General features: G+C 39.5%; 1 protein-coding gene and 1 pseudogene across 5 annotated transcripts in view; one reads left to right on the top strand and one right to left on the bottom strand.

The window, feature by feature from the left end:
- Positions 1 to 67: 67 nt before the first annotated feature.
- Positions 68 to 23,063, bottom strand: part of Lrrc40 (leucine rich repeat containing 40) — a 39,144-nt gene continuing 16,148 nt past the window's right edge. For 4 of the 5 annotated variants that reach the window (XM_052730911.1, XM_052730915.1, XM_052730914.1 and 1 more), the window contains exons 7-15: positions 22,094 to 22,266; positions 21,442 to 21,529; positions 21,279 to 21,324; positions 14,967 to 15,075; positions 7,291 to 7,398; positions 5,181 to 5,291; positions 3,984 to 4,061; positions 3,063 to 3,248; positions 68 to 1,012 (exon numbers count right to left, since the gene is read on the bottom strand). In XM_052730911.1, the coding sequence (XP_052586871.1) occupies positions 907 to 1,012; positions 3,063 to 3,248; positions 3,984 to 4,061; positions 5,181 to 5,291; positions 7,291 to 7,398; positions 14,967 to 15,075; positions 21,279 to 21,324; positions 21,442 to 21,529; positions 22,094 to 22,266 (1,005 nt within the window). In that variant the 3' untranslated portion in view covers positions 68 to 906. The remainder of the gene's footprint in view (positions 1,013 to 3,062; positions 3,249 to 3,983; positions 4,062 to 5,180; positions 5,292 to 7,290; positions 7,399 to 14,966; positions 15,076 to 21,278; positions 21,325 to 21,441; positions 21,530 to 22,093; positions 22,267 to 23,063) is intronic. The other variant, XM_052730912.1, reaches the window with a different exon arrangement.
- On the top strand, positions 15,082 to 17,565 carry LOC128105644 (40S ribosomal protein S26-like; annotated as a pseudogene).

Here is a 23,063-nt window from a genome sequence, read left to right as displayed (position 1 = left end):
ATTCTGAGATAAGGAGCTGTGACATGGAAAAGGCGTGTTTCTTTTTAAAACAAAAACACTGTACTAATAGCTTTAAAAATGTAACTTTTATTAAGAACATGAAGCATGTATCTTTATTAGCACTGATTTTTCCTAACATCAACAGCCTCAATCACCTGCAAGTTCTCTACCTCCGCCCGCTGACACATGCTACTACTGAACTGGCTTCTTGACACAATCATATGGTGAGCGAGGATGGCTCATAAACCTGCTTTTGATAATTTCAATGTAAACAACAATGTTTATATTTGGTTTTTATTAAATCAAGCTTGCTTATAACTAATTCCCTTTTAGAAATTACTGTAAAACTGCCAGTCTAACTTTAATCAGGCTGTAAGCAGACTTTAGAATCACGGTGTTGGAAATAGGAAGATGTACCAGGTCAGAACAAAGGACACCCACACCTTTTTTGAAGTTTAAAAAAATTAAAAGTCACAACCAAAACCCTAAACATAAACATGCATTGACACTGACCACACAGTAAGTCCTATCCTGGGCAATGAAAAGTCTCATTTTCTTTTAAATACCAAAGAATAATACTTAATAAAAATTTGCTGACTTACACCTAATACACCTAGCTCAGTTCACATTATATGGAAAATAAAAAGAAACCAGGAGGAACTCAGATCTAAAGATGGTTGCCTTATCATTGGGAAATAATAAATTTCATGAAATAAAAAGTTCTTGCAATGTCATAAGGGATGAGTTTGCAAAACATTTAAGATGTGTTGCAGTTAACATCATTATGAATGTTCACAGCACTTCACAAACTGTAAACACTTAGTGGGAATGAATATAGTGACACCTGGAATACAGCAGTCATTGGAGGCTGACTCTGTCCTGTCCAGAATAAGATGTCAGCTGTACTCAGGCAGGAATTCGATCTCTCAAATACTCCAGCACAGCAGCTGTGCCTTTCATTAATATGGCTGCTCGAGGAACTCGGAATGGATTCCCATCTAGCAGTAGTGTTCTAAATGAAAGAAACAAGAAAATTAAGCATTTCCTATTAGTGATTCTCTTTTCATGAAATAAAACTATCGTTTGCAATTTTTTAATGTGTATTTTTCCTTATGTGTCTCTTACAAATCCAACTAAACATAAAGACAGCTGGAATTATGACAATATCCAACAGCACAGGGTGACTGTCACATGAAAGGCACATTATAAGTTTACATTCATTGACTCCGTTGATTTTGTTTTAACAGACTTATGGTATAGGTATCGTTAATATTTCTATTTTAAAGACAGGGAAATACAAATCTGGAAAGACAAAGAGGTGTCTAGAATAAACAGCTGCTAAATGGTGGAGCTGTGATTTGAACTACTGGTTAGTTTCCTCTTGATTTTACATGACCACACACTAAATAATAAAATAGATTTAAGCAAGTGAATGAGCAAACTGACAAGGAACCATGCCAAGGACACTGCAGTCACAGCTCACTCTACACCTAACAAGGGCCTTCCACACGTCTGCCCTCCTTTCCCAGACAAGATGGACACACACAGAGTGTGTGTTTGGAAATAAGACCCAATTTACGAGTTAAGGGCAGATTCTGTTGTTTCTTTATGGAATTAATGAAATGTCTTCAATCAAAAGACTTTAATAACCTAAGTTTTTATGTAAACAAAAATCAAAGGGCTCACACAGCATTATAAGGTTCATCTACATTTCTTCAAATATTTCCATGTTACTCGGGAATTCTTCTAAATAGTTAACTTTCTTAGCTTCTGGGGAAAAAAAGAATTGCAGTTGATTCTCACAGTGCATAGGTTCTATATCTGCAAATCTACCCACGCCAAATCTATCTGGTACCCCAAATTACTGGATTTGCAGCTATGCCCAGAATTGGAAAAAATTGATGCCAGTCAAGGGTGTGAGTCCCATGAAGTCCGATAGGGCATCTGCAATCACACTGCAATCAGGCATCCTTCCTGGGGCCCACTCAGTGCTAGTTTGCAAATTCTTGTACTTTTGGTTTATGATTTTACTGTTCAAAATGTTCCAAATAGCCAGGGGTGATAGTCCACACTTATAACTCTAGCATTTAGGAAACTAAAGCAGGCAAGTACAGAGCTCAAGTGTAGCCTGAGCAACATAGTGAGACTCTTCTGTTTCAAAAACTAAAATAAAAAAAATAAGATAAATAAATTAAACAGCCTCCACATGTAGTTCTAAAATGCTGTTTAGTTTCCAAGGGTACAAATGTACCTATAGAAAAACATGCTAAATTTCTTTCAGGCATAAATTATAGTGGCATATTCATGAAGTAGTAATAAATTAAGGTGTTATGTACTGATGGGGTTCATAACTACAGCAAACACTGAGTCTTGTTTTACAAATACAAGTCACTGTATTTGTTTCCAACAATTCACTAGAAATGAGGTGCCAGGGCTACCCCAGTGAGGTGAACAGCCAAAAAAATAACAAGATGCTTTCGAGAAGGAAGTAGCTTTCAGCTGGCATCTCAACTCCGCCCCCCACCTTCTATTTGCTTAACCAGCATTTAATTAGGTGCTTAGAATAGTTCAAGCTTTAGGTCAACTCATTTTTGGATTAAAAAAAAGTAAAACAGATGGACCCCAAAGCACAGTGGGATTAACTCTGTGTGTAGAAGAGGAATGCTTCAAAGGGGAGACCAAGCTGGTCCCTGCTGAGAGGAGAGAAAGGGCTGAGATAGAAGCAAGTGAGGAGAGAAACCACAGGAGCCGAGGGTAACGCTCTGTAATCTGACCTCAGAAACCCTGAGCAGGCTAAGGAGGGTCAGACCTTCCTGACCTTTGCCCCAGTGCAGTTCTGGGTGAGCATATACCACACTATATATGCATATATACTATGAGAAATAGTATATTTATACATATATGGTGTTACATAAAGCCAGAAAACAGCTGGTGAAACTGAAAAGAAAAATTAGGTGTTTGGTTAACTATTACAGTTACAAGGTATTAAGACTTATTTCAATTTCCTGCAAGGAAAAAAGCAATCAACAAATCAATTGGAAGCCCTGCAGAAGGGAAGCTACCTTAGCTGCACACAGTTCCCAAGCTCTGGAGGAATTTGCAGGAGGTCGTTGTTTTGAAGGTCCAGAGTGCTCAGGTTTTCCATCAGCTTCATCTTCTGAGGGTCCACAGAGCCAACCTGATTGTTGCTGATCAGAACTGCTTCTAATGTGGGGATATGATATAGAACTGTAGGCAGCACTTTGAACCTATTAAGATACAAACAGAACACCTCTGTAATGTGGTAGAGGTCAAATTTCTCTTAAAAATCGATGATCTTAAGTGTGGTTTAAGTCCTATATTCAACTTTTCCAGAAAATAAGAAACTAATTTTGGAATACATATTCAGCAGACATAGAAGGTACTATTGATTGCAAAAATCAAACAAAAGCTGAGGCTAAGTCCCCCACTCATGGGTGTGACATCTCTCCCTCTAAAGATCTCTTAAGGCCGCCCTCAGGTGCGTGCTCTTTCTTAATTTACTTTTGTTTATCATTAATCACTTCTAACTAAGTAAAATGCAAAATGTGAGGTTTTTTGATTTAACTTTGTTTGCCCAAGGCTTCTGGACAAAGGCACTCTGAGTTCTTTCGAAGATGAGTGACTGTCACAGACACTGGCTTCATTGTCCAAAGCAAACTGTCAGATGCCAGAGACAGGTGCTCTTGGCTAACATCTGGTTTTCAATGTTTACCTCAGGGCATCTCAAAAGCTCTCCATGCTTCCCCTACAACATCCACAATTAGTTAGATGTTTATCTTCCTTCTAGACTGGGTTTCTCGGAGAGGTAGAAGGAATAACAACAACTACAACCAGCTCAGCATCAATCATGATAAATCTAAGCAACAATACATTCAAGTAGAATGAAATGAAAATAAAATCTGCTAGCAAGATACGGTAAAAATAAAGGTTTTTATTTAGCTGGCTCCCAAATGTTTTCTTACCTGTTAAAAGAAAGATTGATTGATTGTAGTTTTGTCAGTGATGACATCTCTTCAGGCAAAGAACTTAAAAAATTATTCCTAAATTGGAAATCAAAATAGGATTTTGAAAACTCAAAAACTTTTACAAGTTTAAATCCCAGGAGGAATAAAAAAAAACTCATGTGTGTTTGTCAATTCTTATTAATCTGATCATCTTAGAGATGCCCCTAAGAAGTGTGGCTCAGTGTGTTAGGAACAGAAGTCACTCTCCTGCATCCTTCTTTCCCTGCATCTTCCTTTTACTGTCAGCAGAAGCTGTGCTGCAGAGCCCACAGATGTCCTACTCTTTCTTCCAGTCTTTCTGCTGTCAGACATGAAAGCAGACTTAATCCTTTAGTAGAGACTTCAAGGCAGTTACAAAGAGAGACATATACACAAAAGCCTGGGACACAACAACAGCAACACCACCCAGACAGCAGCCACAGGGACTTCCCTTCCCTCTGTTCCATCAGCTTTTAGATTCTGACACCTCAGAGCAGAAAAAGCACCACACTTAGTGCAGGCAGACCCTCCTGCCTCAACTATACTTCATGCCAACTAAAAGTACTCCTGCTAACAATAGGAGGCAGTAGGAAGAGTGCAGGCAATAGAAACACAGTTTACAACAGACATGATGTTAAGACCCAAAGACAAATGCTTTGTGACCCTGAGACACTTGGTGTCACTATACGAGCTCTCTGCTTCTCACTGCATTTGTTTAAATCAAGCTTGCTATGATTCCCAGAGCATAAGGCAGGCTCTATCTCTGCTCCAGTCAGGGCTCTTCTGCTTGGCTTCTGTCTATTTAAAGTCCCAGTGGGACGTAAGCAGGCTCCTCAAGGGCCTTGTGTAACTGTAGAGCTGGTCTGGAATACGTTATCTACTTCAGGAACAAAGAACACGAAAGAGATGTTTTCCACGTATTAACTGTCATTTTACTTAGGCATGAATTTAAAGAATATGTTAATTAAAAATATTTTAGATAATTTTATCTCATTATCTAAGTTATAAACTACTTACAAGACTGGTTAAAATACCTAAGTAACTTAATTTTGTATTTCCCCTAATATAGTTAGTACACTAAAGACCAGGTTCCATACTCACCAATGAAAATACAATATAAAAACTCAAACATTAATCATAACTTTTAAGGTGTCAAGTAACAGCATTGTCAAGTACCTTAAATCTAAAAATGTCAATTTCTGAAGCAAGCATAACTCTTGGGATACAAAGGAAAGCTTGTTAAAACTGAGGTTGACATCTGATACCATCTCCTTCAGCTCAATAATTCTGAAACAAAAACAATTTTAAATGTTAGTACTAATTCAAACTGAAACAATCATAGGAGAAAGAACAACATCCCTTCTGCTTGCCATGACTTTTAGGATCTCAGTTCCTCAAAAAAATTTCAGAGACTGGCTGTATAAAACTAAAAATTAAAAAACAAACAAACAAAAACCTAACCTTGATCAGTCCAAGGCTTCAATCTGACAGTAAATGGATAGTGAAGTTTAATTTAAAAAAACCCACTGATTATGTATTTAACCTAATTATGACACAAAAGAGAAAAATCAGACCTAAGTGGCTACTATACGATAGTATTTTATCCTGACAGTGAACTGAATTCATAAAATGCACTGTTAGACACTAATAATACATCATTTTGGACAGCACAACATACTACTTACATGCAGGCACTCCTTTAGAAGACCCAGTTTTGATTCCCAGTACCCATGTGGTGGCCCACAACCATCAGTCATTCCAGTCTCAAAGCATCCAACACCTTCTTCTGTCCTCCACAGGTACCAGACATTCAAATGATTCCAGGCAAAACACCCATACACATAAAATAATATTTTTTTAATTTGACATACTCACTTTTTAGTAATATTTGTTATGTGAATGATCATTAAATACAATTGTGGTCACACCCCTCAACACAGTAATTTTTCTGGAAATTTAGCCTCAAGAAACATTATGTTTTATTTATTGCTATAAGTAAGTAACCTAGTACATAGCTAAGTTAGAGTTTAAAAGCATTACTTATGAAACAGGGAAATAAAAAAAAGAAATTGGGAAGTACATATGATAAATAAAGCATTCAAAAAACAAATACACATAAAATTCCAAATAGCTTAAAAGAAATGTCACTTCGTTAACATCCGTATCAGTGATAAGACTATACACCATGTCTTCCCATTTCATCCAGTATCTTATGAATATTCATTATGAATTATAAATTTCAAAGTTAAGAGAGGGAGAGTGGATTAGAAGCACTCTAGAGCAAAGTACTCTGTGCTGTCTTCTTTGTTCATACTGCATAAGAACTAGACTGGAATAAAATAGGAAGTAAACCCTAAGTAAGTGACTAGAGTGAAGCCAGGAGCATCTCTTGCAGCTCTCCACCTTTATTCTGTTAGCTAGTAAAGTATGATGTTACTTAGTAGACACATGGGCACCTAAGGAGACACAGACAGAAAAAGACAAAACAGCTGGGCGGTGGTGGCACACGCCTTTAATCCCAGCACTCGGGAGGCAGAGCCAGGCGGATCTCTGTGAGTTCGAGGCCAGCCTGGGCTACCAAGTGAGTTCCAGGAAAGGCGCAAAGCTACACAGAGAAACCCTGTCTCGAAAAACCAAAAAAAAAAAAAAAAAAAAAAAAAAGAAAAAAGACAAAACAAAAGCAAACAGATGATGCTAAAAAGGCTGATGTAGCAAAAAAATTGAATGGCTTTTATAGAACTGCCCAGATGTTCAGATGTTTAAAAGGGCAAACTATAAAATGTGTCTTATTTACAGAGAAAACTAGGGATGTGGGTCTTGAAGCAAAATAGCCCACTACAAAAGGAGACCTGTCCATCTTCTAGTTCATTTTATTGAAGGGCTGGAAGAATATCTGACTTGATCTCAGATACCCATGGTGTGTTTGGGCAGACCTGGGTCACACTGGCTAACAGAGAAACAGCACACACAGCTGTACTGCTGGGCCTCCAAGTGAAACTACTCTTCCCTGCTGTGGGCCTAGTACTGGGTGGTCTCTCATGAATCTCCCTGTCATACTTCATTATACAAAACTATTAATTTTAGAGTTAATGATTCTAACACCCATTTCTCAAGTTTACAGCATAAAGTAGGGAGTTTTAAGACCCTGTGCATCTCACAGAGCAGTGGAACCACAGTTTGCCGCCCCCCTCTAACATTAACAGTTTAGGAAACTAATACCCACTTTCAAAGATGCAACTGACAAAAACAAGGACAATCTGAACAGTGCATCATCAGGAGATCCTACCTTTTCGGAATCTCACACAGCTGATTCTTACTGAAGTTGACGGAAGTGATGATATTGCTTTTTGTGGCATCAAATATGTCATCAGGAATCAAGGTTGCTTGTTTATCACTAAGTAAAAAGTAGTCAAAAAATAAAACATCAGCAGTCCCAAAAATATGTAATCACTATTCCCTATTTCTAAAGGCCTTTACAGATTTTACCAAAATGTTTAAGGTAGCTGATGAAGTTCTGTGAGGTCAGTATGCTCTGCTCATGCTCAGTCACATGAACAAAAACAGATGCACTTTGAAAATTCAGAAACTTAAGAGAATACATGGTCCATTTCTCTACCTGTGATTGGAGATAAATCTGATTTTAAAACCAAGCTTTCCTTAAAAATTTGTTAAGATCTGTCAGCTTCAATGATTGGAGGATAACAAGTACAACATTATACTAAATTAGTTTCATGTAATCATCTGCATGCTTTCTTGTTCCTCTAGTGTCTGGTAGGAGACACATTAGGAGACAGGCTGAACTAACTATTCATGCTGCCACACTGATGAGCTTTGCAGTTTGTCCCTGCTCTGGGATTAGAATCTGAAAAGTAGCCTTTGACATTTATGCCACAGCGTGTGCAAATATAAATATATATAACAATGCCATATGATCAGAGGAATACAGAATAGGTACGGGGGACTCAACCTCTGTTAGTGTGGCTTAGTAGTTGCTACACACATTAAAGGGTGGAGTAAGAATAATGTGAATGGAGATCTTCACTGTTGAGATGGTGAGGAGCCATAGGACAGCTTATAGAGTCTTTAAAGAATAGTTACCAGTCTGGAGTCTGCATTCCTTCATCTCTCCACTCTAACATCACACAAAAAACAGTGTGAGCAAAGGGCTGGCAGCATTGCTCACCCTCACTGCTGTTGCTTCACACATCACTCTAGAGGCACCTGACAAACACTGCCACCTCTGCAGGGTTATCCAGTTTCTTCCCCTCATCTGATACACTTCCACAATGCATAGGAACTTAAATGCTTTCCCTTACTCTGTCCATAGACACTGTCAGTGCTTCATTGTTACTGTGTTCCCAGAATGCAGTACAACTATGAGACACTATCTCAGTTCCATTCACAAACATGAGGTAATCACTTCTCAAACTGCTTGTTAATAAAGCTTTTCATTAACTAAATGATAGTTTCTTATTTAACAGACTCACCTTCAAACATAAAATTTCCTCTAAATACTAGTTAGTGAATTTGAGAACTTAAATACAAATTGTCACTCATATTCTTGTAATAAAATCTTACCATAAGATGTTAACATTAATCCACCTGTCTCTCTCATATTTTTTGCAACTGATAATTGTTTTGAGTCAAATATTCTTATAGGGGAGGCTAAACAGGAAGAAAAAGAAAGGACCTCAGCAGTCACCTGCCTCCCAGACACTATCCAGAAAGATGGAGCACTCACTGCCTTTATACCAAAGCCCACCTCATTCCCAATGAGGGCAACTCTGTGTCCTTTAATAAAAACTACAAAAACAGAGGGCTAAAGAGATGGCTCAGTAGTTAAGGGCACTGGCTGCTCTTCTAGAGGACCCAAATGGAGCTGGAGAGCTCCCGCCAAGCCCAGGTGTCTGGCTATTGGCCAATTAGCATTTTATTTCTCAAGCAATTATAGTAACATATATTTATAGCATATAGCACATTCCACAGCACTACCCCTTTTTGGTTTTTTAAAAAAGGAAGATTTTAACTTTAATATAGTAAAATTACATATAACAAAACAATTATCAAGTAAGAATTATAGTTATAATATCTAGTCTATTTATAATATTTAGTTTATTTGTATTTGGTAGAATTAAAGAAGATATCTTATCTATTTTATATTTGTGAGTTTAAGGTTTTATATCTAACTTATCTTTTATCATAACTAAGGAAATTATAACTATTTAGTCTTTAACTACATCAAAGACCTCAGAAGGCTATACTATTACCTGAGAAACAGGAGAAGGATGTAAGCAACTTTTGGGAGTCTTGTGAGAGTAGACAGAGACAGCTGGCAGCCTGGACAGTCATCTAAAGTTCTTTTGTAAAATTGGGGCATCTGTCTTTAGCCCATAGGCCTAGAGTCTCTCAGTCACTTTTCTCTGTGTCCTGTAGAATGTCTGGCAGTTTCCTCTGCAAAGCAGGAACCTGAAGGACCATTTTGTCAAGCAAAGTTCAGTGGTCACCTTCCTATGGGTCCTGCATGTCCAGTCGATCAAGCAGTCTAGGCAAGAACAGTTTTTTGCCCAAATGGCTATTTTTGTTAAGAAGAAGATAGGAAGATAATATATATATTGATGCCCATCTTCCTCTCTGAAGTAAATCGGTGCTGTCAGGAGCAGACATGTCTCATTGTCCAGAAAATCTAAATTTTTTTAAAACATTTTAAATGTTATATTTTGTAGGTTTTTGAAGTATTTGAAGATTACCTACTTATCTGGAATATATCTATGTATACCTAGAAAACTTAACATAACTATAAGTTTGACTATCATAGAAGACGAATTATTAGTTTGTATTTTTAATTATCCATTACAATCTAAATGAGTTACATAAAAACATAATACTTCAAACAAGAGTAGAAATATACATACAGTATAACAAAATTAACTTTAAATTTGTATCAATAAACTAAAATCCATAGCAATGTAAACATTTTTAAACAAGTTGTTGCTTTTTAAAAGTAGGTTCAACAATCTACCCTTTTATCCTATCATATCTATATCCTATATATCTATATCACCCAAATGTGATTTCCAGAACCTACATGGTGGCTTACAACCTTCTATACCTCCAGTTCTAGGAGATCTGACACCTCTTTTGGTCTCTTCAAGCACCCAGGCATATATTTGGTGTACAGACATACATGAAGGTGAAACATCCACGTACACAAAATAAAATACATGCTTGCTATGGAACAATCTCTGTACACTGTAAATATGTATTACTCTCATTGGTTAATAAAGAACAGACTGGCCTAGAGCTAGGGAAGAAAGATTGGGAGCCCAGACTAGGAGAATTCTGGGAAGAAGGGCAGAAGAGGAAGAGTCACCAAGAGACACAGAGACATGCTGGTGGACAGGTAAGGCCACAAGCTATGTGGCAACACAGATTAATAGAAATGGATTAATTTAAATTTTAAGAGCTGGCAGGAGACAAGCCTAAGCTATCAGCCAAGCATTTATAATTAATATTAAGTCTCTGCATGGTTATTTGGGAACTTGCTGGCAAGACAGAAAAGTCCACCTACAAAACACCCCAAACATCCGGCACCTACATCCACATAAGACATGAGAAAGGTTTTAAACACACAAAAATGGAGTAAAACATGGCTTCCTGGTCTCGTGTCTCTGATGCCTGCCGTGGTACAGAGATGCGTCTCCCAGCCACTGCTTCCAGTTCGAGCACTGCCAGAGTGAGCCCTGCCAGCACGCCATGAATTAAGCCACATGGTGGATTTAAGTTTTGCTCATGCAGACAGCAAAGACTACAGATATATAGTAAAGACAGATCCAGATGGAAAAAAGCCTCTGAACAACTTATAGTGTGTTTAAAAATATATATAGGCTTGGGAGAGAGAGGAGGAAGAGTATATACAGTCACAGATTAAGAAAATATAGTTTTAAAATGATAAAAGTCCTTAAAAAGGAAATAAAGTAATATATTAAAAAAGCCACACAAAGACTGAAAATACACAAAAGAGTCTGGATACTGTATATTATTGTGGTATCTTTGAATTTTTTGATTGTAGAGGAAGAAGTGATAGCAGCTAAGAGACACTGGATTATAAAAGCTGCTGGATTAAACCAACTTATATATTTTAAAAATGTCTTGACTTCAAAATGGAAGTCAAAAGATATGTTTAATTGGGGAAGAGGTTATGCTTTTATTTCCATAGGAAATGAAAGGGTGTGGATTAATTCAAAGTTAAAGATGATCAGGTTTGATCAAGGAAGATCCTCTCAAAATCCTGGCTACAAACACAGAAATCAACGAAAGAACTACAAGACATGTGATGTAGATTTTACCTTCTCAAATATAAAACAAAAAAAAAATCATCTTTGGCTGACTTGTTTACAATGCAATCTACACTTGTATTAATGCAGATATGTATATTACCTTTAAAAGTTTAAGAATTTTCAGAACAAGGGGAGCAGACACCAATAAAAACAGATGGCCCAGGTTATCCAGCATCCAGAACAGCTTCCAGGCTACTGGCTGAGATGATCCAGCCTCAGAGAATACTCCAGCCAAAACTTAACAATTATCCTGATTTTCTCAAGGTTCCCCCAAAGATGCAAGCACCTCTCCTCCCCTCAACAACAGGAAGCAGTCTAGAAAAAACACCTGTATTTCTAAAAGGTGGGTTATGGATATTTGTTATCATTTAAGTGGGTTTGGTCACAAGTTGTTATTGGTCATAGTAAAAAAAAAAAAAAAGCCAGACTAAAGAGTTAAATTCAAAGATCTCTTTTGAAAGGAAAAAAGGGGGATATAATATAGAAATGATGAGATAAAAGGGTAGATTATTAAATCTACATTAATAAAAAACATTTATCTCAAAATATTTTACATTGGTATGGATTTTGGTTTATTGATACAAATTTAAGGTTAACTTTATTATGCTATATGTATGTTTCTATTCTTGTTCAGGGTATTGTGTTTATGCAGCTCATTTAAAAATATAACGTATAATTAAGAAATACAGATTAATACTCATCTATAATAGTCAAACTTATAGTCATATTAGGTATGTTTTCAAGGTCATACACAGATATATTTAGATAAATAGATGGTCTTCAAACACTTCAAAGACCTACAGAATATGGTGTTTACTATGTTTAATAACCTAAGGCTTTTCATGACAGTGAGACACATTTGCTCCTGGCAGCACCAATGTATTCCAGAGAAGATAATGGGCATTGAAGAACCTCCATATGGAGTTTCTTTTCTTTATGGCAAAAGCTAGCCATGTGGACAAAGAAACTGTCCTTGCCTCAACTGCTGACAGTATACTGTCCAAACTGGACCAGCAGGATAGGCAGGATAACCAAACTAAGGACTCTGGGAAGAAGAAGGGCAGAGTCAGAGGAGATGCCAGCCAGATGCAAAGGAAGCAGAACGTGTAGAAAATGAGGTAACATGCCATGAGCCAAGTGGCAGAGGGTAGATAAGAAATATGGGTCAGTTTAAATGCAAAAGTTAGCTAGTAACAAGCCTGAGCTATTGGTAGAGCATTTATAATTAATATTAAGACTCCATGTTGGTTATTTGGAAACTGGTAAGTGGAAAAGTCTGCCTCCATATTCTAAAATAAAATTTTTAGTAAGGCCCAGGGAACAAGTTCTTTCTCCTCAGTGTGCCCTCGTTTAATTTCACTGCACTAGTATAACATCCTCCTTCCCACAGTACCTCTCCCCAGATACCCAGGCACGCCACCTCCTTCCCGCAATACCTCTCCCCAGATACCCAGGTACTCCACCTCCTTCCCACAGTACCTCTCCCCAGATACCCAGGTACTCCACCTCCTTCCCGCAATACCTCTCCCCAGATACCCAGGCACGCCACCTCCTTCCCGCAGTACCTCTCCCCAGATACCCAGGCACTCCACCTCCTTCCCGCAGTACCTCTCCCCAGATACCCAGGTACTCCACCTCCTTCCCGCAATACCTCTCCCCAGATACCCAGGCACGCCACCTCCTTCCCGCAATACCTCTCCCCAGATACCCAGGTACTCCACCTCCTTCCCACAGTACCTCTCCCCAGATACCCAGGTACTCCACCTCCTTCCCACAGTACCTCTCCCCAGATACCCAGGTACTCCACCTCCTTCCCGCAGTACCTCTCCCCGGATACTCAGGCACGCCACCTCCTTCCCACAGTACCTCTCCCCAGATACCCAGGTACTCCACCTCCTTCCCACAGTACCTCTCCCCAGATACCCAGGCACGCCACCTCCTTCCCACAGTACCTCTCCCCAGATACCCAGGCACGCCACCTCCTTCCCACAGTACCTCTCCCCAGATACCCAGGTACTCCACCTCCTTCCCACAGTACCTCTCCCCAGATACCCAGGCACGCCACCTCCTTCCCACAGTACCTCTCCCCAGATACCCAGGTACTCCACCTCCTTCCCGCAGTACCTCTCCCCAGATACCCAGGCACGCCACCTCCTTCCCACAGTACCTCTCCCCAGATACCCAGGCACGCCACCTCCTTCCCACAGTACCTCTCCCCAGATACCCAGGCACGCCACCTCCTTCCCACAGTACCTCTCCCCAGATACCCAGGTACTCCACCTCCTTCCCGCAGTACCTCTCCCCAGATACCCAGGCACGCCACCTCCTTCCCACAGTACCTCTCCCCAGATACCCAGGCACGCCACCTCCTTCCCACAGTACCTCTCCCCAGATACCCAGGCACGCCACCTCCTTCCCGCAGTACCTCTCCCCAGATACCCAGGCACTCCACCTCCTTCCCGCAGTACCTCTCCCCAGATACCCAGGTACTCCACCTCCTTCCCGCAGTACCTCTCCCCAGATACCCAGGCACTCCACCTCCTTCCCGCAGTACCTCTCCCCAGATACCCAGGTACTCCACCTCCTTCCCGCAGTACCTCTCCCCAGATACCCAGGTACTCCACCTCCTTCCCGCAGTACCTCTCCCCAGATACCCAGGCACTCCACCTCCTTCCCGCAGTACCTCTCCCCAGATACCCAGGCACTCCACCTCCTTCCCGCAGTACCTCTCCCCAGATACCCAGGCACGCCACCTCCTTCCCACAATACCTCTCCCCAGATACCCAGGCACTCCACCTCCTTCCCGCAGTACCTCTCCCCAGATACCCAGGTACTCCACCTCCTTCCCGCAGTACCTCTCCCCAGATACCCAGGCACTCCACCTCCTTCCCGCAGTACCTCTCCCCAGATACCCAGGCACTCCATCTCCTTCCCACAGTACCTCTCCCCAGATACCCAGGCACTCCACCTCCTTCCCACAATACCTCTCCCTGGATACTCAGGTACTCTACCTCTCTGAGTCAAGTTCCAATTTGAGCCCACTTTCAAATTCCTCTAAGGAACCTGCAAAGGGGAATCTGCTCTCATGACTCTGACTATCTTATCCTTACTAGTTGTCCTTTCTCTGAAGGACTCTTTCTCAAGTTTCCTATGGGCCTTGCAATGCTGTGCAGATGGACTACATAGCTGTACTTAATAGCTTTAGTGTGATCACAGCAGAGACACTGACTGCATCTTCAATGCTATGCAGATGGACTGTGTGATGGTTTGAATGAGAATGGCCTCCATAAAGTCATATATTTGAATGCTTGGTCCACAGTTGGTGGAACTGTTTGAGAAGGATTAGGAGGTATGAACTTATTGGAAAAGGTATATCACTGGGGATATGCTTTGAAGTTTCAAAAGCCTACACCATTCAGTGAGCTGTCTCCCTCTGCTTCACACTGCTCTAGCACTATGCCTGCCTGCTTGCTGCCATGCTACCTGTCATGATGGTAGCAGACTCTAACTCTCTGCAACCATGAACATAACCATGAGCCCCAAATTAAATACTCTGTTTTATAAGTAGCCCTGGTCATGTTGTTTTGTCATAACAATAGAATGGTAACTAAGACAGACTGCATACCTATAGTCTAGCAGCTTTAGTGTGACTATAGCATGGACATTGACTCTGGATTCACTTGGTAGCGTCATGGCAGTCTTAGGAACAGAATCATTTTGACTGGTCCCATCATCTGGAAAAGAAAAGTTATATAAAGTGAACATTACCATTACAAAGCCATCTTTAAATTGTTAATAATATATAAGAAACGTGTCCATGATTTCTAGATAGTATAGATAATACCAGTACATAGTCATATATGTTTTTATAATTTATTTTATGTTCACTGGTGTTTTTGCCTAAATGTATGTCTGTGTAAGGGTGTCAGAAGCCCTGGAACTGGAGTTACAGACAGATGGGAGCTGCCATGTGGATGCCAGGAATTGAACCCAGGTCCTCTGGAAGGGCAGCCAGTGCTGTTAACTGCTGAGCTATCTCTCCAGCCCCAATAGTCATATATTTTTACTCCCAATAACTCAGACCTCATTTAAGAACATATTAATAAAAAATAAAGTACTGCAGTGTGGCTTCAAATGCTGCCCACCCATATCATCCAAAATCATCCCACTGTAGGGAAATTTAGCTATTTCTTTAGAAAGAATCTTTGTAACTACAGCATCTAATAAGAAATCCTTTTTCTTCAGCAAAATAACATGGCACAGTGGAAGGACCCTGTCAACATCAGAAAAATTCTGTTTCCTTCAAATGTCTACCAAATAATATACTTATCTTTTCATTTAGGATACAATAAAGCTAATTATTTCCAATCATTTAAAATCTGGCAATTTGTACAATGAAGCTTTTAGATATTATACCACTATGATTTCATAGGCAAACGCCAAGGTGTTTTCCTGACATGCACATATACTCACACATTCAACTACCTTACTAAGCAGAAATCGACAGCCATTCTACAGCAAAAGCAACAAGAGCCACAGAAGCTGCAGCAAAACAGAAGCCTACACATGTAAAGGCATGGTTTTGTTGGGGCTGGAAAGGTGGCTCAGTGGTTAAGAAATGGTTTCATTAAGATTTGAAAATTAAGGATGGGATGTCCCAGAGTTCACTCATATGAAGAATAGGCAAAGGAAAGCAAAGGCAGGAGGCTCTGGGAGTGGAGGCTGAAATCCCAGAGTTTCCCAGAGCCCAGGCCATACTCAGCTGCATGGAAAACTGGAGGCCTGCCTATACAAGGAGACCCCATTTCAAACCAACCAACCAACAAAAAACACCTAACCCAGGTGGTACAGATGTTTAACCCCCACAGAGTTGGAGGCAGGTGCTTTCTGTGGGTTCAAAGTCAGCTTGAGCTACATAGTGAGAACAAATAAACAACATAAAACACACACAACAACCCAAAGAATTAGCAGTGTCACTGACCTTGTGTCAGTTCAGAGTCGTCCTATGAACACTTGAGGAATATGCTAGATAAGCAAGTGCATTTCTCTTGCATTAAGTGTATCAGTTACCCATTAATGAAGAATTAAAAGGTATGTATATACATTACTGTGAATCAACAGTATCTACTTTGAAAAAATGGTTATGCCCCATGCAAACACAACATGAATACTTTACTCGTAAAAACAGAACAAATGACAGTATCAACAGAAATAAAAGACATCAAGAGAAGCATTAGTATTAATTAAGTGTTGTTATTTAGAACTTCCCTAGCAGTTCGGTCATATTCCTTTATAACTTTAAATTTTTTTTTTAATTTCAATTTTAATTTCATGTTTTGCCTGCATGTAGTACTATCAGAGTTCAGAAGAGGGCATCAGATCCCCTGGGACTAGAATTAGACAGTTGTGAGCCATCATGTGAGTGCCTAGAATTGAACCCTTATCCTCTGGAAAAGCAGTCAGAGCTCTTAACCACTGAGCCATCTTTCTAGCTCCTGGTCATACTACTGTAAAAAATATGTAATGTATTGCCAAAATTACATGAGAAGGCATAATATTAAATCATTAAGAAAAATCTGTTGATTATATATCAAGACTCTCCATTTCCAAAGAGTTAATGTAAGTCAGGATAAGAAAGCCTCAAAGAGTGTGAAAAATACATTCACTTTCACTATATATCTTTACATATTTTTTTGTTTGTTTGTTTGTTTGTTTTAACCCTGTGCAGGGAAAAAAAGAAAGAAAGAAAAAAAATTTTTCAAATTGAAAAGACCCACTAAATGAATACAATGAATACAATTTCAGAATAGTGGGCAAGAACTTTAAGCTTCCAGGGAGATAACTTGTTAAAAGTGTAAGTCGTGCTCTTTTGGGTGTTGGCTCCAAGATGACCAAAAAAAGAAGAAACAACAGTCGTTCCAAAAAGGGCCACAGCTATGTGCACCCAATTAGATCATGAACTGTGCCTGGTGAGTGCCCAAAGACAAGGTCGTTAAGAAGTTGGTCATTCCAGGCACTGTAGAGGCCACTGCCGCCAGGAACATTTCCGAAGCGTCGTTGTTGCTTGTGTGGTTCCCAAGCTCTGTGTCAAGCTGCATCACTGCATGAGCTGTGCCATTCACAGCAAGGAAGTCAGGAGTTTGATTCATGAAGCCCCGAAGGACCGAACACCCCCACCACGAATTAGACCTGCTACACCATGACCTATACCAAAGCCCATGTAAAGAGGAAGCTTCATAAAGACAGAAAAAAAAAAACCTGAAAAAATAAAATGGGAATTATAACTTTATGTTTAAAAAAAAAACACAAGTAGCTGACGGGAACATGGTTGAAAAAGAGACTCCTGTAAATCTAGAGAGAAAGACATTGAAAGGTATTTCTAGTCATTCACTTGGTGAGACAGGAGGGCAAAGGAAGATGAATTCAAAGAATAGACCAAAAGGGTATGCAGGGCACACAGAGTGACAGACACAGGCTGAAAGCCTATTTTCATGGGAGGAGTAGAAATCCATGCAATCTAAATGTGCCAGTAATGCTCTGAGGGGAAATGAGAAGTGAGAACCTAGAGGTTCTTGTAAAAAAAAAAAAAAAAATTAAAAAAATTTGCCACCTTTGTAAACCTATTTCACTTTGAAGACTGTGTCAGTATTTGATTTATTATCCTCTGTTGAAGGGAAAGAAAAATGGATAGTCATTTTCTGAAAGGCCTAAGAAGGAGGGATTTTTTTTTTTCAATCACCAAAAAGAAAAAAAAAAAAACCACATAAGTCAGTAATTCATAGGTAGTAGCAATTTTACGTCTAGACCTCACTATGGCAGATTTATTCATTTACTCCACAAACCATTTTGTTTTTGTTGTTGTTATTCTAAGACAGGGTCTCAGTAAAAGCTCTGGCTGTCCTGGAACTCACTCTGTAGACCAGGCTGGCCTTGAACTCACAGAGATTCGCCTGCCTCTGCCTCCTAAGTATTGGGATTAAAGGTGGGTGCCACTACACCCGGCTTACCCCGTGAACTGTGACAATGCTTCTGTGTTCTTGCTGTTACAGTACAAGGAACTGGGAGTAGAAAGACCAAAAAATACCTATCGAGAAAACATGGCTGGTCGGCTCTGCCCTAAGTCTGAGAATGTGATGGTGGCTCTAATACTGCTCATAAGCACAAGCCTTCAATGCAACTGAAAATAGAATAAAAACTGCACCATTTACTAACAACTTGTAGGCAGTTCTGTGGTTACTTTATAACCACAGATCTTCATAAACTCAAGTGGCATTTGTTTTTAATTTACTCTGAATGTTTTACAGAGCTGAAAATAAGACCCAGGACTTCATTTTTGCATAGCCAGTGCTCAATGAATGGCAGTCATTTAAAACACAAACTCCTAAGGAGGGTCCTTCATAATTCTAAAATGGGTCTAGGTAGATAAGAGGGAAAAGAGCTGCCTTCCCACTAGGGGAGAACTCGTTTTCCTCCCTTTCCAGCTTTTAGAAGATACACACATCCCTTGGTTTACAGTCTTCTTCCTCCATCTTCAAAACCAGCAATAGTGGATTGTTCACACATCCTGTAATACTGACCATCTTCTGCATCCCAAACCTATTTTTAGGAATTCAGGTTATACTGTGTTCACACAGCTAATCCAGAAATCCTTAAGTCAACTGCCCTCAGCTTGGCTCCAATCTCTATAAAACAATCAGTATTTATAATAACTTCTCTTACTTATGTCATGCAATACATGGTAATCTGCCACAGCAGTCCAAATGAACTAAAGATAAGTTATTTTCAACTTCCATTCAAAAAAAAAAAAAAAAAGATAGGATCTCACAGTGTAGGCCTGACTAGCCTAGAACTCACTGTGTAGACCAAAACTCATAGAGATCTGTCTGCCTCTGCCTCGTGAGTGCTGGGATTAAAGGTGTGCTTGAACTCTCAACTTTTCTGCTTATGTGGTTTCTGGAAAGAATAAAGCTGTACATGTGGCTTCTTTATTCACATATGAATAGAGGTTATTTCATGGAAATATGTGTGTAATTGGAATCTCTGTGAAGTTCATGTGGCTTTTTGTTTTTGAGACAGGGTCTCAAGTAGCACAAGTTGGCCCTATACTTATCCAAGAAAGCATTGTGCAGGGAAGGAGGACTTTCAACTCCTGACCCTAAGACTTCTGCTCCCAAGTGATGCATCTGCAGGTATGCACCAATATGCCAAGCCTTGCTTTTTTTTTTTTTTTTTGGTTTTTCGAGACAGGGTTTCTCTGTGTAGCTTTGCGCCTTTCCTGGAACTCGCTTTGGAGACCAGGCTGGCCTCGAACTCACAGAGATCCGCCTGGCTCTGCCTCCCGAGTGCTGGGATTAAAGGCGTGCGCCACCACCGCCCGGCTTCAAGCCTTGCTTTTTTATCTATAAAAATTTGAGGGCTGGTGAGATGGCTCAGAAGGTAAAATAAGCTTGTGATACAAACTTGTTGACCATCCCTGGAACCCATTTAAAGTTGAAAGGAGAGAATAGTCCTAAAAGTCACCTTTGACCTTGACGTAAGAGCTTCCCATCCTATACAGAATAATAAGTAAAAATTTAAAACCAAGCACCCAAGAAAACAAACAAACAACACCAATCTTTGGGGCTGGCAAGATGGCTCAGCAGGGAAATGTGTTTGCCACCAAGCCTGAGTTTGATCCCTGAAACTGCCATGGTGGGAGAACTCCTATAAGCTGTCCTCTGACCTCCGCACATGTACATGGGATGTGTGTGACCCACACAGTAACAAGTGAAGTTCTGGGGTGGTTTGTTACACAGTGATACATTAGCAGAATTACTTTTTTCTTCAATCTCAAGTTTGCACTAAAATGATGAACATGAAATACAAGCTGAGATATATCATACCATCAGTAACATATTAAGTTAGCAATGGGGCCTTTATTCTCAGCTCTTGGGAGGCAGAGGCAGGAGGCTCTCTATGAGATGGAGGCTAGCCTCATCTACATAAAGTTCCAGGACAGTCTGGACTGCATAATGAGACACTATCTCAAACAATAAAGAACTTTGTATATCATTAAAACCAAACTGACTTCATTGCTCTCATCTTTGGTGTGTGTTAATGCTTTTCTACATAACTTTTACCATTAGCTGACTAAAGCCATGAGTGGAAATCCTACCCATATATTCATAAGTTAGAACCTAGAGTATAAGCTTTTTTAAAGTAAAGCTTACTCCTTTTGCAGAGCTATAGTGCTAGATATTCACTAAACTCTATTAGGGGCTGGAGAGATGCTCTGCTCAGTGGTTAAGAGCACTGGCTGCTCTTGCAGAGGACCTGGACTCAGTTCTCAAAGCCCACACAATGGCTCACAATCATCTGTAACTCCAGTTCCCAGAGAATCCAAGCCCTCTTCTGGCCTCTGCAGTCACTGCATGCACACCAGCATACACATTCATGTAGGCAGAACACCTATACCATAAAATAAAAAATAAAGGAAAAAAATTAAACTTTGTAATGACACTTAACAGCTAATAGATTTCAACACAAATCCAAAGGACACAGTATTACAACTATGAATTCAAGAATTTTTTTAAATGTTTTATTTTTTCTTTTATGTATATAAGAATTTTGCCTGCATGTATGGATGTGTACCATGTGCATACCTCTCTGCCTGCAGAGACCAGAAGAGAGCATTAGTTCCCCTAGTAAGCTGCCATGGAGATGTTGGGAAACAAACCTGAGTCTTCTACAAGAGCAGCAAGTGCTCTTAATTGCTGAGCCCTCTCTCCAGTCTCTCAAGACTTTTATATGTGATAGCCTGTATGAATACAGAATTTGAACCACAAATGCCAGACACTCTTCCTCTAATATCCATATCCAGAGAACATTTAAGTTCATGTTCTGTTAACATCATCTCTTTTTATACATCCCTTCAAAATACAGGACGAAATGGCAATACCTTTGATCTTGCTTCGCAGGTATTTTAGGACTTCTTGAGTTCCTTTCTGAAAGGTGGAGACAGAGGCTCACTGTCAGCAAGGCACACTTGGAAGTTTTGTGCATCAACACATATACCTGAATTTTAATTTAAAAATAAGGTGCTAAATTCTAATGGTACTTACAGCTATAATTTCTCTTCGAATGGTTCTTAAAGGATTTCCTTCTAGTGCCAGGAATTTCAAATGAAGGTTTCCCAAGGAGCAGGGCAGACTACAGAACAGATTGATTTCATGTAAACAGTACATGTAAGTCTAACACAATCAAAAGCATGACTACAAAGTAACAAATGACAACAACATATCATGTAATCATCTCAAGGAAGAGCCATGAATAGACCTAAATATTTCCCTTCAAATGCTAAACACTCAAAGGGAAAGCCAGATACATTTCCAACTTCATACTAAAGCTGCTAAAAGACATGTACTATAAAGTATCTGCTCTATCTGCCCAGTGTTCCCAGAGAGATGCTAAAACAACCAGCTATGAGCAATCTCAGCCAGCCTGGTCTACAAAGCGAGTTCCAGGACAGCCAGGACTATTACATAGAGAAACCTTGTCTTAGAAGAAAAAAAAAAAAAAAAGTTCTGAAATGTGTCTACACATCTGCCTTCATTAATGTATTAACTTGGCTGCCAAGGAAGAAAACTAATCTTTCTCTGTATACAGTATGAGCTCAATACATAACTAATAGTTTTTAAAAAAAGATTACAAAAACTAATTACAATCCAATGCAGAATAAATTCTAATTTCTAGCCATTTAATCTTTAAGCATACCTACTAATATCATTGTTGCTCAAGTCAAGTCTTTCCAAAGACTGCAACAGGGCCATTTCCTCAGGAACAGATCGCAGTTTGTTGCCCCTTAGGTCCAGCACAAGGATGGCCTGCAGGTGCTGAAGATGCTCTGCCCCTAACATTTCGATCTGGTTTTCACCTAGGTACAATTCCTATGAAACCACGTATAAGAAATTTCATTCAGCTTTACACTAAACAATGAAAACAAGTGTGAATACTCTTAGTTTTAACTCATTGCAACACAGAGAAAAATCAACATTGTAATTATCATAGTATTAGATATAAGCCATTTTAAAGCTAAAATATGATGAAAGGAAAACATTTTTCTGACAATCTCAAAATAATTATTGTTCAACCTGGCAGAAACATTCACTTTATTAATTACATTTACAGAAATAAAAGTATAAATCTAAACATAATACTGATGAAAAACCAGTTTCAAAACAAATGAACCCATTCAAAGCTGTTTCCATGGTAACAAGTATGTTAAAGAATTATTACTAGAGACCATTACATATGCCACCTTCCTAACAGAATCTAAAATTAGCAATAAAAATTTGCCATAGTGAATGAAATTTTCCAGCACTTTTAAAAATTCACCACCATGATTCTACTTAAAAGAAACTTTCCTGACACCAAAACAGAACTAAGGCACAGCAAACCCAGGAGGCAGCATGAATGCTACACTAAGGGTCAAAAGATTAATCTGGAAATGTCACTGCAATCAGGAAAACCTGAAAGGTGGCAACCTAAAGAATGAGGCCCACACCTTCCCTGCTGTGGCTATGGGTCTCTCTCAGTACAGCCCAGCAGAACATCTTACCTCAACTCACACAAACTACTTACCACATGAAGTACACAAATCCCTACTCCTGAAAAATGATTATTTCTTTTCATTATCAACAAATTATCAGTACTCTCAGTAGTAGACTAAAATTTTGAAAGATAC

This window comes from Peromyscus californicus, unplaced genomic scaffold, assembly GCF_007827085.1.
Source record: "Peromyscus californicus insignis strain IS unplaced genomic scaffold, ASM782708v3 Scaffold_9__1_contigs__length_137607984, whole genome shotgun sequence".
Taxonomy (NCBI): domain Eukaryota; kingdom Metazoa; phylum Chordata; class Mammalia; order Rodentia; family Cricetidae; genus Peromyscus; species Peromyscus californicus.
The sequence above is the reverse complement of the archived record's forward strand: the minus strand, read 5'-3'. Positions and strand labels throughout refer to the sequence as shown.